This window comes from Haliotis rufescens, unplaced genomic scaffold (genome assembly GCF_023055435.1).
Source record: "Haliotis rufescens isolate VD_foot unplaced genomic scaffold, xgHalRufe1.0.p SCAF_7, whole genome shotgun sequence".
Classification (NCBI taxonomy): domain Eukaryota; kingdom Metazoa; phylum Mollusca; class Gastropoda; order Lepetellida; family Haliotidae; genus Haliotis; species Haliotis rufescens.
Genome location: NW_025964361.1, coordinates 18,878,733 through 18,898,969, shown reverse-complemented (window position 1 = coordinate 18,898,969; position 20,237 = coordinate 18,878,733). Strand labels below are relative to the sequence as shown.

The window sequence follows — 20,237 nt, the reverse complement described above, 5'->3', positions numbered from 1 at the left end:
GCGTTCCGTCGTTTGAGTTAAAAACAATAATGCTTGCACTCAAATATATACTGAACAGCATTGAAAACGCACCACCATGAAAATAGATGTATTTTTATCCGGGCTTAAGTCCTATGAAAATATATAAGTGAATGAGTAATATACGTCATTCTGGACGAAGCATGAAGAAGAACAGCTCGTCAAAACACATTCCTTAATTTTTGGTGAGCGAAATCGCCAAAACACAACAAATTGCGTGCACATCATGGAAAACGTGTTTTGTTTCACGGGAAGCATGCAGAATAGGGCTATAAAAGACAGACTTTTAAAAGCCACATCACTTTTGCTGCAGACGTAACGGGTACTGGCACAAGAAATGCCAAGATTAAAAGCAGAGGAACGTGAACGTGCCTTGGGCATGCTTCAAGTTGGTACGTCAAGTAGAGTCGTTGCACAACGGTTTCAATGCCATCATTCAACAGTCCTCAGGCTACTGAGCAGATACTAGCAGACAAGAACCACCAGAGATCGACCACGTCCGGGTCAACGTCGTGTAACTACACCACGTCAGGGTCGCCATATTGTTTGTGGGCATCTTCGTGATCGTACACTTCCGGCTACCAGGACTGCAGCAACCGTACAAGGCCGACGGAATTGATCAGTGCTGACACCGTACGTCGATGTCTCCGCTCAGCAGGGCTACGTGCTCGACGTCCATATGTTGGACCCATACTCACTGATCGACAACGAAATGAAGGTCTGCGTTGGGCCAAAAGGCATCGTCATTGGAGATTGCGGCAGTGGCATGGTGTGCTGTTCTCTGATGAGTCCAGTTTTCATTTACGGAATGCTGACGGTCGACTGTAAGTGTGGCGTCAACGTGGAGAACATTACCACAATGACTGCGTTGTACAGACAGATCGATGGGGGGGAGGGAGTGTCATGGTGTGGGGCGGCATCAGTCATAACCATCGAACAGAGCTCCATTTTTGTCGTGGAAGAGTTAATGCCTTTTACTACAGGAATAACATATTGGCAAATCACGTCATCCCATTCTTTCATCAGCACAAGGATATGCACACCTTCCAGCAAGATAATGCAAGAGCGCACACAGCACGTGTTTCAACACAGTACCTAGCGAACAATAATGTGCCTCTGCTTCCATGGCCAGCCCTGTCACCCGATCTATCGCCAATTGAACATCTATGGGATTACCTAGGTCAACGCCTCTCACGTCGTCGCAAGTACAGAACCTGAGAAAACTTGAAGATACACTACGTCAAGAGTGGAATGCCCCAGACTTATTCGATCAATGAGAAGACGTTGCATGGCCTGTGTTGCTGTCAATGGCGGACATACCCTATGTGTCTTCCTTACACTGATGACATAATTGTAATTACTGTGTGGTATTCCTGTTTCCTTTGTCGTCTTTCTTAATAATCCGTCTATGTCTGTTCTAATCAAAATCAGTCATTGCTCAAGTTGTTTTTGTAATATTTCAAGATTTATTGCTGGTGCGTTTTCAATGTGGTTCTGTATATAACAGCACTATCAGCCAGAGACTAAACAGCTGTTAAAGCAATGGAAACATCTAAGCTCGGAACGTCATGGTTCTGGTATTCCGGAGGAATCCTACTGGTGGACTATCTGCCGAACTGTCAGACCATTAACGGTCAATATTATACTTATCTGCTGAGGCACCTGCATAAGAATATCAAGGCTACATGTTGTTGCAAATTCATAAGTGGTGTGTTTCTACCAAAAGAATATCATGGGCAGGGGTGTTCCATATTGCTCCCCTAACTAATTACCGTATAGATGCCATTTATGAGGCATGTTTTTTGTACCTACAATTGTGGGGATTTGCAGGGTGGGTTGACATATTCACAAGGTAGAAGATCTCCCATATTTTTCTAGTTGTATCAATAAGCCTAGTAAATTAAAACATATTAATTGGCGATTTTACTATAGGAAATAGACTCCCATTGTCTCACCTATTTCACACCATTTCAACACACAAAATGGTGCCATGTGCTTGATTTAAACACAACCACAATCTGGGAGCTCCCAGAATCTACCCGGGATTATAACTTTTATCTACTCAAGCCCTGTTTGATTAAACATTTTTATTTCATGAATGTACATGAAGTTTTCTTTATGGGGATGCAACTAACTCAGCCTTGATCTCTGCTGGTCAATTGCTGTAACAACATTGTCATCTGAATAAGTTTACATAAATGCCTATTCAGTGCACATCTAATTAGTTTTAAAACATTCATATCCTGTTATTTAAATTGAGAAAACAAAGGTAGGAGGACCAGTTTTTCCAAACAGTAATCATAATCAAAGAAATCTCACATGTGAGATGAGAATGTGACTCATTTGAATAGGTAATACACATGTATATATATATAAATGCAAAGGTACCGATTTTATCCACTTTTAATTATGGATGATCAAGACTAGTTTATGACGACATTGTTGTCTATACCCATTATGGAAAGGAGTTGAAATGGCTAAGCTACCCATCATCATTCACGCTTGAAAAACTGTCCATTGGTGCAGTGTATCTTACCAACCTCCATGAACACTTTAGCATAGTGATAAATCTCCAGTGACATTGAAATAATTCATGGAATCATTGGATATTGGTTTTCAGAATAAAATTGCTTTCATATTTTATGTTAGTTTTCTCTGTTTGTTATTGATAATAATATAAAAACTCTGACTAAGACAATGACAATTACTTTGTGAAATTTATTACCCCCCTCTGACTATATTGAGAAGAATAAGAATGTAAATGGACAAATTAGATGCTTTTAATGCTACCTTTGTAATACCCACAATTAAAGTGGAACGATCCAAGAAACACAAAATTACAACTTTTAATACTTTTAATAATCTTTTAATACTCCTCAGCATAGCATATCTATTCATCATAGCACATATCATCATCAATGACCTATAATTTGCAGTTTCACACTTAGTGGTCAGTTGGATACAGAAAACCAGCAGCATCCAGAAAATGAAAACATTTTTTCTGACCTACTTGGAGTTGGTCCCACAATCTGATGAGTCGGTTTTCCTTCTCGCGATACACTCGCTTTCTGCCTTGGGGAGCAGCACCAAAGTCAATTTGACGCATCTTGGCAGATTCAGACTTCTCAAACTGCTTGATCAGTTCAACAAAACGATAAATGTTTGGATGATGATGTGGCAGAGACTTGTTCAGTCGGTAGTGGAAGCCTTCAAGATTATTGTTCGTACGAGGTCCAATGTTTCGGTGGTGATTCCATAGAGGAATGGGGAATCTAGCATCATCATCAACCCAAGTTGTTACAATATAATCATTAAATCTCTGAGCGTGTCTGGTTCTGGCGTAGCGTCCATGGCGTGAACCCAGGCATCTTGGACGTCAGCTTCCGGTAACAGAGCCAGGGATGATGCTCTTCTGACCCAGCGTCTGACCTCAGGATTTTCTTGGTATGGGACAGCTAACCCCAAGTCTTGTACTTTCCTCCAGATGGCTTGGGTGAAGTGAAAGTAACATCCTCTCACTCTGGCTGCAGGAAACTCAGTCTCGATAGCTCGGATGGCGGCTTGCTCAAAGCCGGTCTGAACGGTGATAGGAGCGAGGATTCTGTTGAGTTTTTGCTGTACTTCTGCCTTCAGTCGGTGGAAAAACCGGCAGTAGGTTGTCGTCTGGCGATCGGGAAGAAGAGCAAACACCAAAGGGTAGGTCTTGGAACCTCTTCTGGCATGGATAATGTAGAGTTGGTTCCACAGGGCTGGGCATGATGAAAATGTACCTTCTATGTAGAAGTTATTTGCTGACTGCAAAACAGTCAGCTGATCCAAAGAGGAACAGACTAACATCTTTTCTTCGCAATTACCGTCAGCAAACAACAGGTATGGTTAGCCGTCAGCTGTCTCAGTCCACTTTCCCTCAAGTTCCACATCACCTCTTGCCAGTGGGAGTGCTGGTATTGTGTGTTGTCTATGCCGGTACAGGGCACTGCTGAGACTTGCGTAGGATGGTAGATGAGGTACTACTTCAGGATCTTGTTGGGCAACTGCTTCCTGGTACAGGGTTGGCATCGAGGTGATCTCTTCTCTGGCCCTCTTCCTCATGTTACTGACAAATCTAACTGTGTCAGGTTCTTGTGGGCCGTGGTTATGAGGAGTGGTGTTCCTGACATAGTTCCAACTGTTGTATTTCTACCACGGCAAGTTTTCATGACACACTTCCAGTGGATACAGTGTTCCTTTGTAGAGTTCTTGTTGTGAAGGTGACCTTGTACCTGCTGTGTACCTCGCCTAGAAGTAACTTCCACTTCAATCAATACTGCCATGATAACAAGAGTGATATGCTACAGTCTAAAACATAGACACTTTTATGTACTAGTTTGTGTTTTTTCACCAAATTGAGTAAACTCAATTTAACTCAGAACGGTAAATAGTTTGAGATGAATCCTGTTCTTGTTCCTAAAACATCATAGGTATTTATTTAAATAACATTAATTTGAATGTTTTGGTTATCAAAGACTGTCACGTATTATGTTCAAATAACTTCAATGTACCGGTATATTAGTTTAATAACATTCGTTTATGTTTTCATTAGAGAATAAACTAATCCCAAGCTTTCTAATTAGTGGACTAATCCATTTTGACCAAAGGGTATATGCCTATTGTTGTTTGAACTAATCCCTCATTTGCTGTATAGCTATTGGGAGTATGACAAATGGGCGTATGACTAATGGGATATGACCATGATACATGCCTCCCCAAATAAAGGTACTTACAGACACAAGTGCATACCGGTACTTATAATTGGTTTCAAATTGATTTTATATCCAATCAAAAGTAGTTAAAGGGGCACTGATCTAAAGCAATTCCACGGGACTGGTTGTTGCCTTTGTTATTGTTTTTTCCCTGTGAGTACCCGTATGATACGCAACTCAACTGAGCGTGACAAGACACTGGGCTACCCTCTGCAGGGACAGCTAAATAAACTTAGAGGCAATATTTGTTTTACTCGCTGGGTTAACCGTGATCTATAAAGATTTCAACAAAGGGCGCATGTTAATTAATTTCTTCAGCCCAAAGAAACTGACAAAAAGAACGGCGGAGCTCATCTGATGTTGTCATTTGGAAATACCCCTGATTGTTATAGTTCAATAATAAAAAAAAGTATCCATGCAGTGAAAGCATTTTCGGATTTCGGATTGCGTCGATAATACGATTACTACTCCCTTATTGTCATCCACGTTTTCATGGTATAACCCTACATTTGTGTATTTGTCATCATTCACTTGATGCTCAGGTAATGAATTTATTGCAGGTGTAATTAATGGTAGCACCAATCAGAATACCTGACAAAGGTTCTCATTTGGCATTTATTGTGTCTGGGGTAATTATTCAATCTTAATCCAGGTTTGAAGTGAGGTGAAATCTGTGTTATGTAATATGCATGTGGCAGCCCTGCAAGAGATGAATGATCAGTTGATTTACTTTTTTGTAAATCAACGGATCGTTCCTCGTCAAAGGATTAACAGAAAATACATTGATTGATAAATCACTGTTATATTGCACAGTGGAAATGTCAAAAGTGAGTGTTTTCATGTCTAGGTTTACTAAAACAAAGGGAATACACTCATATCATGGCGTATAGTGCCGATGTAAAACCAACATACTTTGTTCAAAGGGTTAGCCGATTATACGTTTATTGATTGTTCGTTGTTATCTAATTCAGTGTATTGTTTTAGGAATCGTGGACATTATGAAAATAGTTGTCACGTAGGCTTTCTCAGCTGACCTTTGAGACTTAACACCTAAGAAAACACCTGAAAAATCTAAGTGATCAGTTGAGAAACGAACACGGGTTATAATATCCCGGAACAATATATATATATTTTAAAATATTTGATTGTTACAGAGACACATGACATCGAATAAGTTTCTTTGTACAGCTGCAGACGTGTAGCACTGGACAGATTCATCCTTGTTCCTCTACGTCTTTGTTGGGAAATTCTTCGATGCGCGATAAACGTTGTTTTCACAAGTCTTTTCCTTTGTAAGTGTGTATATATTACAGTCAATTTGTAAAAGGTAATTCTCTCAGTCAATTTATAAAATGTGTAAATATTTCAGTCATTTTGACTGAAAAACCTGTCCATTTCTTTGACTAATTGACTAAAATTGATTAAGACGATCAAAAGGGCCTAAAAACATCACAATAGATTATTATGGAGGACTAGAAGCCAAATAATATAGAAATGTACTTTTCAGTCTCTTGGTGATGATATTAAACATAAAAATGTTTGGAATAATATTTTTCTGTCAATTTGTAAAATAACTGAATATTCAGGCGTTTAATAAATTTTCTAAGTGAAAATTTTGCAGTTTTTGACTGTAAAAATATAAACACGATAAAATAAGCAATGCTCAGGAGAAATATTTACTTTGTGTTGCAAGTCAAAATAGTGTAAACGAAAATCGCACAATTACCAAGCAAGCGACTTATCAAAATTTCGTCACCATTACCGATGCTACCCACAAAGATACCTACATTTCCTTATTATTTCCAAAACTGTATTTTATTTTGTTGATCATGTTTACCATACGCTCTTATACTATCAATAAAAGTAACAAATGCGCTTACAAATTGCGCAGCACAGGTCGCGAACTAGTCTAGGTTTTTGCTATACCATTCGGGTACTCACTGGGAACAAATAATAACAAAGGCAACAACCAGTCCTGGGAAATTGCTGTAGATCAGTGCCCCTTTAAGTCTATTCACAAAGCATATTAAAGCTTATTCAATAGCATAAGTGTAAGACATTTCCTCACACAATTCTCAACACCAACTTTCGAACTTACAAATTGATGATGACTACAAGAGTTAAAGTCAATGTGATTTGTAAGTTACTTTTTATTAGTTTAAACAATATTTATTTCTTCTTTGCATGTATAAAACAACATTTTGAATTTTTGGATTTGTTGTTCAATTCGGTTTATTTTGTAAGTGAAGGCCATCGGCCCATAGTTACATTTGTATTACAATGGATGTGATGTACACAGCTGTTATTGTTGTGACAATAATGTACTCCGAAATGACATCACTTGATAGATATAGATAGCTAGACGTTCAATTAATTTACAATCAGTTGTAGACATAATGATATGAAATTTTTGTTTAGTCGGATAGTCACAAAAATTTGTGGTAAGTGATCCACGCGTAGCTTGTCATAACCGGAGCAAACTAACAAGAAATGATACACGTCCTCCACATACCCAGCATTACAAACACAACATAGTTGTCTGTTACGTGGGATATCAGCGTATCTCCCAGTTTCAATACACAGCTGATGCGAAAAACATTTAAACCGAGCTAGTGCCACTCTCAATTTACTGACGGTCACACAGCTAAGATACAACTCTGTACCAAACAATACCTTGAATAGAGAATAAGAGAAAGATTTACTACCCTTTTCCAGAAAACTATGCCAATCCTGTTCATAACTACATTTCAGACGCGACATAAATTCTGTCAAAAACAAATGAGGGTGACTTTTACACTGGTTTTCCCATACAGAGCCAAAACCCAAACCGAACAATAAAGATTTACATTTTGAGACCCAGTGAATTTTACCATTACTTTCTGCCTGAAGTATCATATAATAACATTTCTTTGGAAAGCGACAATCGGACATACTCAATAACTTTATCCAATAACCAATACCTCTTTTGTATGCATAAAGATATAATGGATACTGCCCACATTCACCTCGAACCATGTTGTTGGGTGTTGACGATTTGACACCTAGAAAGCGCTTGCATGCCAATGTATGTATAGTTTCCATTTCATCATTCTGGTGTAGACCCCAGACTTCGGAACCATAGAGCAAAATTGGGACTATTTTCATATCAAATATTTTAAAATATAAGTCATGTCTAAGAGGATGTAATTTTATCAATGACTTTAAAATTCCAAACATTGCTTTTTCTCCCTGTAAACCAGCATTAGAGAAATGACTTGACCAGGACAGGCTTCTCGTAAAAGTACGCCCAAATATTTATAGGAAGACACACACTCCAACTTTAGACCTTTATGGTACCAAATCTCTTTTCTTGACACCACTCCACCCTTAAAAATAACCACCTTGGTTTTATCCAAATTGACATCTAGATCATAATCATTACTATATTTTTCTAGAACATCAATTTGCTTCTGAAGTCCACCTATAGAATCTGCGATTAAAATAATATCGTCTGCAAATAATAACAGGAATATCTCTGTAATATCAGGATTTTTGGATTTGATAACAATTTATATTATCTACACCAGGGTAGATTCTGGGAACTTCCAGATTATACCCCCTGGGGGTAGATTCTGGGAAAGGATGGTAGATTCTGGAAAGTCCCCAAAATCTACCCCGGGGTAGATTCTGGGAGCTCCCAAAATCTACCCGGGTATGCTCTGAAGGGGGCTAGATTTTGGCAGCTTACACCGGGTACCCACTGTAGGTCTCAAGTTGTCAGATTGAAAATTTTTTGGAGCCCTGTCAAAAGCTACTTAAGCCCTGTTTATATGCATCCATTTACCCCTGGGGTATTTTTACCCTCGTGGGTATATCTGCCCCTTGGGGTATATTTGGGCGTATAAACGCATTTACCCCTGGGGGCTTTAATACCCCGAGTGGTAAATTTGCCCTACCTCTGGAGGTAGGGCAAATGTGTTTACCCCACAGGTACATTTACCCTAGGGGGTTATTATATGCATATAAACGCATTCCGACATTTGCCCCACCAGATTCACTGTTTGCAAAACTGAAGGGTCAATGCATCTCTGATGTCGGTGCCAGTTGCATGTATGATCCCTACATTGTCTGTGGTTCCTGGTTGGGATGTATCTTGGACTGCAGTGTGCCAGCCTGGAAGGTAGGGCTGATCCTTGTTTTCACACAGGTTGTGTAGTGCAACAGCTGCAGCCACAAGAGTTGATACGAAATTGATATCAACGTCAACCCTCTTGAGGAAACGCCTCCATCTACCTTTGAACCGTCCGAATGTGTTCTCAATCGTCATACGGGCACTACTTAGGCGGTAGTTGAAGTACTACTGTTCTGCTGTGAGCTGTCCTCTATTGGTGAATGGTTTCAGGAGCCAGGAGGACAATGGGTAAGCTGGGTCACCAATGGGAACTAACGGCATGTCCACAAGAGCAGTGTCCAGCCCACTCAGGTGACGCTGGCAGGAGGCTTCCATTGTCGGCCATAGTCTTCAAAGTAGAGCTGGCAAACACTCTTGCATCATGCACTCTGCCAGGCCAACCAATGTAGACATCTGTGAATACGTATTTATCATCACACACAGATTGCATAATGATGGTGTACCACCCTTTTCTGTTCACAAAAACAGCATGGCAATAGTTCGGAGCAATAATGGGAACATGTGTAGCATCAATTGCTCCTGCGCAATTCGAAAAGTTCCATTTGTTTCTATACCCATCAACAACCTCCCGCACGTGGAAATCTGACCAGTTCATTGGACATCCTGTGATATATGGCTTTGCAGACGTCATGGACGCAGATACACACTGTTGACCTGGCTATTCCAAACAGGTTACCGATAGTTCGGTACTCCACTGTTGTGGCCAAGAAGTACACAGCTACTGCAACACGATTTTCAGTGGTCAAGGCTTCAAGGCTTAACGTTTGATGAACGGCGCAAATCTGGCTCCAATTGTAGGCAGATCACTTGGAACACGGCTTGAGACGTCCTGAAATTTTCAAGCCATTGATCTTCATCAAATGTTTTTAAAACAATATCGTACCACAAACTTCTTTCTTTCATCCAGGTTAATCTTTCTCGTAGAAAAGACGAGCTTATTGCAAGAGCAAATGCCTGTAGAAAACGTTGCCTTCTCCTTTTCCGAGCACTACAATCCAAACCTCTCCATTGTCTTGACTCAAATGAGTTAAACTGATTGATATTATCACGGAGTCTATATGATATGACAATGATCTACCCCCAAGTATTCAAGTGCATATAAACACAACCACATTTTACCCTTTGCCCTCGTGGGTATATTTACCCTGGGGGGTATTTTACCCCTGAGGGCAAAGAGTGTGCATATAAACAGGGCTTTAGATTCACATAAAATGATCTGATCTTGCACACATTGAAGTTTATTAAAGATTTATATTTACTCAAACATATTAAAGTCAGAAGGATTGCTTGCAGTCAAAAAGTAATGCAAACATTTAGTGACTTTCACTTGTGTAACCATGGAGTTTGACCTTTATCATCATTAAACAATATATGACATGACTAACCACATGACCATATAGACCTGTGGGTACCCTACTGTGGATCCTAGTCAGGATCCATCCAACCTGAGTACCCGAGTTACCCAGGCCAGCCCTACTGCCCATAGGCCAGGGTGAATGTTATCTTTTGAGTTACATGTACCGCTCATAGGGCGCATACCACATTCACTTTTCAGTTTAAGACTGGACCGGATTGATCAGTGCATCTAATTGATTAGTAAAGGGACAATAGATTGAAAAAGGTTGCCCATTAAGGTATGCTAACCTAAAATCAAATAGATATCAGCAGACACAGGTTAGTAAGTAACATAGTAAAATTTGGCCTGTGAAGTTAAACACTGTTTGATTATCTGTGTTTCAGGGGCCCGCTTTGATATTCCATCCAGGAACTTTGTGAAGATGAGGTCTGTGGAAGAGTCGACAGAGAGTGATGTCAGTGCAGTAGTTAATACGACGCATCACATGGCTACATGGGAGCTGGATGTTAAACCACTCACATCCTCAAAGAAGTGGCTGAAAAGCTACGGCTTGAAAAAGAACCGACTGACATTGAATCACATATTGCCGGCAATTGGATTTCAGCTAAATGATGGTAGGTATGACCTCTGTGGGTCATGTTTGTAAGATTGTTCCAATGGATATTTATCATGTGCCGTGATGCAGCACAATGTAAATGTACTTTTACCCAGGACTGCTTCTGTGGTCAAGTGGCAAGAGTGTGCTTGGAGAGTGGAAGGTCGGTGGTTCTATCACCTGGGCCCTTGAGATGATACTTGTTACCATGCTTGATGCTTACCATTAAGGGGATACAACACAGCCTGGTCAGCTTGGAGTCAGTATATGTGTGTCAGTTGGGTATCCATATTAAACATGCTCTCAGTTGGCACTTTGTTAAAAAAGTACAATAATCTTGAACATGCCTTTAAACCTCATTCAAACAGAATATTTTGAGTCTTTGTCTTTTGAAGTCTGTCTGTCTGCCTGTCATTAGCTTTAAACTCAAAACTTTTACATTAAAACTTATTCTAAAAGTTATTTAATAGTGATGTCAAAAATAAACTTTCTAAGAATTTGACACAAATAAACAGGATGCTCACCTTCAAGCTGATTAAAACCATTAACTTGACTGATACAGTGAAAGGGCTGCTTGTGGTGACGACGTTAGTGTTTCCAGAAACAACTAGGGAGGTGGCACCTGTGGACATACTGTCTCACGATGCTATGGTAACAACAACACAGGTACTGATGGGATATGTTGGTCCTCTGCATTTTTTTTATTGCAGATGCATTTTACAGGGTACACTTGGATTGTTGATTCTTTGGATCAGATGGTACATGAACCTAAACCAGGGGAACAGGACGACGAAATGGATGTTACATGGTAGGGGCAGAGACTGTCACTACTGATTGCACATGGAAATCCAAATGTATGATTTAAGAACCATGTGATGGAGGAGACGGTTGGCGTTTCTTTGTCTGCCTTACAACTGTTAAACCCAGAAATGTGTACATATGTAGCAAAACATAATGACACAGGCTTGGGTGTGAAGTCTGTTTATTTATTTTCCTGGTGACACCCTGGAACAATGAACACAATAATAAACACACAATTATCCAGCACATTAAATCTGAAGCTGATTAAATAATAGTCTACAACACTTATAAGCTATTCATGGTACAACATTTCACATTAATAAGCTTAGATATGCCAGTTTAATGGTTTTATACATTTGATATAAATATGGTACAATAAATATAATATTATAACAATGCAAACAATATATATATATACCCGGGGTGTATTTGGATGGTCACAATGAGTAAATTCCTTGTGATAACCTGTTCAGTGTTCATGATATAAAATACATCATGAAGACATGTTTATTTACACATATGAACATTATATCTAAACTATTATCAATTTATTGATACACAATACAAGTTACTGAATACACAAGTGTCCTAGATTAACACAGACACACATATGGAGAAATGAAATACAGTAGAACGCAGATATAACGAACACGGATAGAACGAACGAACGGATACAACGAACTGTTAAAAAAAAACGATTTATCTCCTATATATTATCATATATAATTTATGACATAACGAACTCTCTACAGCGAACTGATATCTGATCACCGACAAGGCCCATCTACCACGAAATTAGTGACGCGTATAGCGAACTGAGAAATCTCACTCAGTGTCAAATGTCACTGACAATTTGAACTTGTTAAACTTGCATTATGTTAATCTTACATGTCAATGTAATTTGGACCAATCTTGTCTGTAAAACAAACATTGATCCTACAATTGGATCAAAATATTTTGAAGTTGTATCATTGGGTACCTTTTAACTGAATCACCGGTAGATGCGGGAGGAAATGTGTATAAACGTGTATGTGTGTATTGAGTTTTGCTATAGCCCAGATGACGGACGTTTCCGAGCGAAAATATATATAACGAACAACAAAAAGCACAGTAAAGTTCTAACTCTCAGGCACAATATAGTAATAATTAAATAAGTGGAGTAAGATTGAACAGTTTTAATTCGATAGCGCTTTCAACTCGTACCACGTACAGTCATCATGCCATAAATGAATAACGGACATGAAGTAGTGATAATAAAGATGGTACAATAAATATAATATTATATCATATGTACTACTTCATGTCCGTTATTCAGTTATGGCCTGATGAGACTCGTACATGGTGGCATTATCCATAACATATACACAGATGACACCAAAGACGGCTACGGGGTGTGAGGCTTCTATTTATTAGTGAATGAGCAAGATAGACACCCTGTTTTAATAAACAACAGATTATATAGTATATGCATATTAAAACATAATATATTTCATATCATCATCAAAGCAATTCGATCATTGTTACATTACTTACAACCAAGTATTATTAGATGATATGAAAGAAATGCACACATACCCTATGTGTGGCACAAGGGGGTGAAACGTGACAACGTCAACCGTCACTACTCATGATATATGTCCTGCACAAGAAAGAGCAGGAATAAATACTTATGTATAATATGTACATAATATGTAAATACTTAAAGCGACAAGATCATAGTATCACCAAGTGCACAGACTTATTACTATGCAAACTAAATACAATGAAATAAATATCAAATTGCATAGTTTGTGCACTTCCGTAATAGTAGATAAAACTTTGCATGTACCGGTATACAAGATACTATAAAAATACACTATTGAACTTTACTTGCTTAGGGTAAAGTTCAACCTCTAAAACACATTCATTCAAAACAACAACATTAATACAAATATATCATTTAATGTAAATATGATAATTACTGCTTAGATGCTTATTTATAACGCCTAACCTTTGATTACTATTTAACCTATTTAGAAGTAAAGATATCTTATAAACTAACCTTTAGTGACGATCCCCAAATCTCCCAATGCAGTGCATAGTGAAAGTGGCAATATAGAGTTAGTCAGTGCAAGAAGGTAGAGTTTGAATTAGGCCAATCACATGATAGCTTGGGATATGATTGATCTGGACATAGAATGTAGGGATAAACACTACTTGTTGGACAATAAAATATATTCCCATCCTTAAATGCCAACAAACCTCTGTTGAATATAATTCAACAGAAAGGAAAGCTGAAATAGAAAATACTTACAAAAAGCTGAAATACAAATATATACACCTGCTACACTGGCATAAAATACAATTATTACTTTATCTACTAACCTTTATATAAGTATATCCTTTCTCTCACTCTCAGTCCATTCACAGTGAAGTGTAAATGCAAAGTGCAGGGGTGAAAACAATGGGTTTTAAAAGTGGGACACAGAGGTTTAAAACTAGCCAATCCAAAGGACGCCTGGGCCACCAAGATTGACACTCTGATTGACCACCAAGAAGTTGACTGACCAACTAAGTAAAACATAACAAAAGAGTAAGGCTTGAAGGCTGATACTTGGCTTACAACTACTTAAGTATGCAGCCAGAAATGAGAAATACAATAAATAATTGTTTTACTGCAATATCTGAAATATACAAAATATCGTTATTGACAACATACTTAAGTAAATTAAAAGGTAATTAATACAACATGATCACTATATACAGAACTATCTACTACACAACAATATTCTTGTCAATTCTCAGTGGATAAGGTACAAGTAGGCTGTTCCACCATTGATGAAGGAATGATCCTGAGGACTGTGGAGCAAATTAGCTCTGCTTTCCTGTCTGTAGTTGGGGTCTTTTGACCTGGAGCGGAATCCGATATCTTCATTCTTTTGGGAGATGGTACATTCCCAGGATTGGATGTACATGCTCTTCGTTCCCTCTGGTTTGGTGCAGGGTCAAGCTTAGTAACATCTTCTCCATTCCTATTTGGACTGTTGGTTGGTCCTTTTGCCTGGGCTATGATTGGACCTTGGTCCTCCCCAACCATGTTTTGGGGGGTCTTTCTGGTCCTGAGTTGTTCTTGGTCTGTCGGTTGCCTCTTTTGCCTGGTCTATGCCAAAACCATAGTCCTCTCCATCCCTGGGGCAGGTGACAAGCTCCGTCTTGTTGGCAAGCGACCCCTCCAAGGATGCTCGGGGTGGTCCCTTGTTGGGAAGCAACTCCTCCGATATGCTCAGGGTGCCCTCTGGCGACTGCATGGTTGATATCTAGCCATTTCTGTGAAATGTAAGAATAATTTCTCCATTCTTACACATTCTGGAATGCAATCATTTTCAGGAAGAATAGATGTCCCATTATACCTTATTTATTTCTCATTCAGGTCTTTTATGGTTCATTCTGTACACTTTATTGGTACAGTTTCGGACAAATGTATTCTTCTAACTGTCAGGCTTTTTTTAGGTGATTCCAACACATGAGCCATGGAACCATTCATTGCATGTGTCACATGCAATCATCAGCTTTCCATCATCTGGCTTTCCACAGATACAGCATATTATGTGGAGGTCATCCTCAGTGTTGAGATCAGATCCATACAGTAATGCATTCTGGAGCTTTGATATCCAGGCGAGAGGATGTGTCTTGACACGTTTTCAATCTGTCATGTTGTAGAACAGATAACTTCAATCTCACCGACATCATGCAGGGTAGGAGAGGTCATCTGTGTCATTCCACATTTCAGCCTCTTGCATTTTGCCACTACTGTAGCTGAGTTGAGGAAATAGATCACCTCTCCCTTTCTCATATAATGTGGCTAACGAGCGCAGATTCGTAAACACATTTCATTCGTTCTTGAGTGGTGTGGAGAGTATCTATCTCTTTACGTTTCATGAGTATCCTATAGAGCTGCTTGCAGTTGATGGATGTATGAAGGTGCACAAGTTAGACTGGATTCCCAGACACCGGTGGGCGGAGCTTATACGAGTGATCTGACAGGTCAATATGACTGTAAAAGATTCGACAAACAAGCATGGCGGGTTCATAGAATGTTTACTACGTCATCTGATTTGGTACATGTGTGTTACGTCATCACTTCTGTACATGTGTATGACGACACAGTTTACCCTTGATCTTACAATGACATCATGCTAACACACAAATTTCATTGGTTAATGTGTAAATGGGTGATGTAATGTAAACACCCACCCACGTGGGCCATTTGACAACAAGGACGTAAGTTTTAATGGAAATAAATAACCAATAGGCCTCAAACGATCTGATCCGTGAAACTTTGCGGGTCCCAATAACCCAGATTCCCTGTTGATTGGCATGCCAAGTGTCTTTTGCATAAGGCCATCTGTATTTTTTGTATTTATTTCTCACCTAAAACCTCAACTGATCAGAGCATGGGCGGACGAAATAAAATATCTAAATTATTTAAAAATGCCTTTCAATAATAATTTATTGTGTAAATTATTTTATGACATTTTAAAATAAGTTTAAAATAAAACACTTGGTTCTAGAATTTAGTCTATAAATTAATTTATGATGTAGATTGAGTTGCTTCGCTTCGGAAACAAATGTTTGATAAACAACTGAAGAAAGATAAAGTTAACCTGTTCTTTTATGACGGTTCAGTAGTACATCTTGATCTACTGGAATTTCTTTTATTAGATTGGTGCACAATTTTCCACAGCGGCACAACAAATTGAGTCACAAAAACATTATATTATTTCACGTCGGAATGGAGATGGGGAACATAGATAAAATACGGACAGCCTAACATACTTTGAAACGATGTTTAGATAAATAGTTGTTTACACTAATACTGTCATGTGCATGAACATGGATTTCAACATTTTTCATCAAGATTATTCAGGTCACTGACAACATGGATCATCCTACTTTGGCATGAACACATATTTGGTCTCGCAGCTCAAAGCAACAATGTTGCTCTCTGATGCATTTTTCTCCATCCATGACAAGCATCTGTCATAAAGTCAAAGCCTCCACAACTTCCTGGTCAATTGATTTCAACAATGTGATACACACAGCCTCATTAACAGCGTCATCACAAGATTCTTTCGAAATACCCACCCACGTGATCAGGGTTATGACCTCAGGATGAATTAATAAATTTATTTGCATTTTTAGGAAAGAAATGTTTTCGTAAATAGTTTAATTAAAACATGCTGTTCATAGTATTTTTGGATTGCACTGTGGATTTCTTCTTATTACTTTCTAAAACTTTTTGTTTTCTCCCTTTCTGACCACGTGATCTCCTAGCAACCCCGCCCCATGAGTGCATCCGAGCTGAATTGGAGAGTTGTTCGAGATGAACCGAGGAGCCTTTGGTCATTTAGACGATGACATTAATGTCTTGGACAAGAAAGTTCCAATTCAAGATGACATCATTCCGACCTTCAACTCGAGTCAACAAGATGGCACCTCTCTTCCCGCCCTTGCAAGTGCAACAGAAACTTTGACAAATTCATTACCGATTTTTGGGATTAGTGAATCAGTGTTGCAGCCAGTGTTTCATTGTGGAACCAGATGAAGGCGAATATGACTGTTCTCACTGCTTTTGTCGACCATGAGTGACACAGCAGAGGCAATCACTGTTAGAAAATGGTGCGGCCACCATGTTGCCAAAATTCGTTGATTTGAAAACAGTGCTACCAATACTTCTGGACTGAGCTAAATTGACAAATTGTTTTGGAGAGATCGTAGATTCTCGGACTTAAAGAAACAGATATTAAACGTAGCAGTAGTTGAAGGATTGGTGTGGACAAAATGGGAAGTGATCCCAGATTGTATTTTAAAACTTGTGCATGAAGTGTATCCAAATCCACTTAACAAAAAATACATGGGACAAGTGTGGATCTAATGATCAAACTCAGTTTTTTGTGTGAAAATTATGTGAAAGAAAAGGAAATCCATAAGTAAAGTTGTCTTGGAATATGTGTATTGGAGTTTTCATTTATCGTAAGTAAAATATTATCTAGATGCAGGCCAAAACAATCAAGTATATTTCGTTACTTATTTATCAGTTGCTCATGTGCATTGTTATGTTGATACACGTGACATATTCATATATTGTTGTCAAGCTAAGAAATATTGGCGCAACTTCAGGTGCTTCAAATTAGGCCTCTTTCTAAACACTTGTTGAAAAATCTTCGAATACTTTAATTTTGATAAATATGACTGTGTACTTTGCTATTGATAGCGCAACCCTAAATAAGCTCCGCCCACTGTGATTGATGTAGACGCCAAACACAATCGATTCGATTTTTTATGATGAAACTACAGAAGATTTATTTACTTATATCTAGTTATGGAAGTTTTTGTGGTATCCATGGTTTGTCATTCAAGTTGATACAAAGTTTGACGGTCAATGGTGATCTTGTTTGCGTACAGTTTTCAAAAACTTCTCTCGCCACTGGGTTGTGTTTACATTGTCAGTCACTATTCGAAACTGAAACACTGCCACCTGGTAGGCTATTTCTAGTCAATGTGGGGCTTAGGCTGCTGCCAGTTGAGGAAGGAAATCATCCCCTCTTGTTGGAGTCAGATCAACATGACATCTGATGACTTTGAGTAGTGTCTTATTGAAACACATCTACTGCTGCCTCAGCCATCAATTCCGTGGTTTGGTTCAGAAGCGCCACACGTTCAACCAACTTTGTGATTTGGTCCACCATCATCTGGATTTATTTGTTACCCTTAATGCTGATGGGAAGTGACACAAGATGTACCATTTCCATTGGGTGACCTGGCTCAAAATACTTCAATGAGGAATGGTGACGACAAACTTGTTGTTAGCCTCCTGCAGCTGATGAGAAACGACACCCGACCAAATACACACCAAAATGATATTTAATTACCTCTGAATTAGTAATTACCCAAAAAAATTTTGGGTTACTTGCATATGATAGCCTATACTACACAAAATTTTGAAACATCCCCCCAAAAACAAAAAACAAAAAAACCAAAAAAAAGCAAAATAAACCAGCATGAATTTCCAACAGAAATGTGCTAGGGAAATTTACAGAATTTTGGATGTATATCAATTTTGCTATTGATATCTACAAAATATCTACCTTAATTATTTATATTAGATATATATGTTGGGCCATATATGTAAGGGAAATGTATACTAAACCTACGTATCCATATAACGACCCTTATTTGGCATGAAGTAAATGACACTAATTTTACAAACATGAAATTGACATGAATGTAAACAACACCATTATACGTACTTTGCTATCGGTACCGCCTTTACAGATTAAAATTAAAAATGCATCAAAGAGGGTTTGGGTCATCCTGGCACAGTCAGGCTGGTTAGGCTCATCATCAGCTCAGGGCCCTTGCCCCCTCTACGCGCAGCCCAGACAGCGAATGGGACTTCTCCTAGGAACCACTGCCTTGTCAAACCCACCCAGAACTTTTCGGAGAATGTGAAGACTCCCCAACACTGCAGCCTTCTGCACTACCCATATTGTCAGAAGGGGTGTATTCCTGGAAGCAAACCCGGGTACTCTCCCAATGTCAGTCAACAGATTGGGAGGTACCAAACCTAAGGCACCAAGAACAATGGACAACTTGGTACCTGGGATGCAAGTGTGACATTTCGAAAGCGAGGTCTGCATATTTGCCATGTTTTTCCTCAATCTTGTCAATCACATTGCTGTCAAAAGGGACAGAAAATTCATTGCATTTATCAAAAAAGGACAAGATCAGGTTTGTTGGCCTGGATATGTCTGAGGCTGTATACAGGCCTATTCCAAAGGATTTTGTATTTATCATTTTCCATGACGCCCTCTACATATTGCGGGTCGTACCATGGATGGACCTCTGTGTCAAAACCACAAGCATATGGCAAAGACGGTATTAAAATGATTGAGCCACCCCATCATGTCGCTTAAGATACTGTGTCTGTGCCAAAGCTGGGCATCCACTCACAATGTGTTGGACAGTCTCATTAAATTCATTGCATAATCTACATTTCATATTCACATTTTGATGCAAAATCACACATTGACGGTTTCGAGTTGGAAGTGACTGGTCCTGAGCAGCAAACAGAAAGCCTTCTGTTTCACTTTTCAGGCCAGACAACTTCATCCAAGCAAAGGACTCTGCAGGGTTGCTGATCTTCTCAACACACAATGATTTGTGATTTTTGTCTGAACTGATTGACACATCATACCTACTCACCAATTTTTTATGAACTACTGTTATTAGCACGTTGAAACAAACTTTTGTGGTCTGAAAATCATAAAGATAAGTCATATTTATTATTTGACTTTGGTAATAGGTCAGTACTGTGTTTCATTTATGAATGCTTCACTTTTTGCAGTCATTGATTGATCATACTGGACGCATCAAACTATCAGGTACAGAAAACCTTACTGGTGATATGACAAAGTGCAGCACTGAAGATGTGTAACACAATTTAAAGGGGCACTAATTTTGTTCGGGCTCACTTGCTGGTGGGAGTTGATTTGCTGACTAATGCAACTGGGC

General features: G+C 38.9%; 1 protein-coding gene across 1 annotated transcript in view; it reads left to right on the top strand.

Annotated features, from left to right (window-relative positions):
- The window catches only part of LOC124113291 (von Willebrand factor A domain-containing protein 3B-like), a 464,410-nt gene that overhangs the window by 22,378 nt on the left and 421,795 nt on the right, over window positions 1-20,237 (top strand). The window contains exon 2 of the mRNA XM_046473587.2: window positions 10,672-10,902. Within this exon, the coding sequence (XP_046329543.2) occupies window positions 10,710-10,902 (193 nt within the window). The 5' untranslated portion in view covers window positions 10,672-10,709. The remainder of the gene's footprint in view (window positions 1-10,671; window positions 10,903-20,237) is intronic.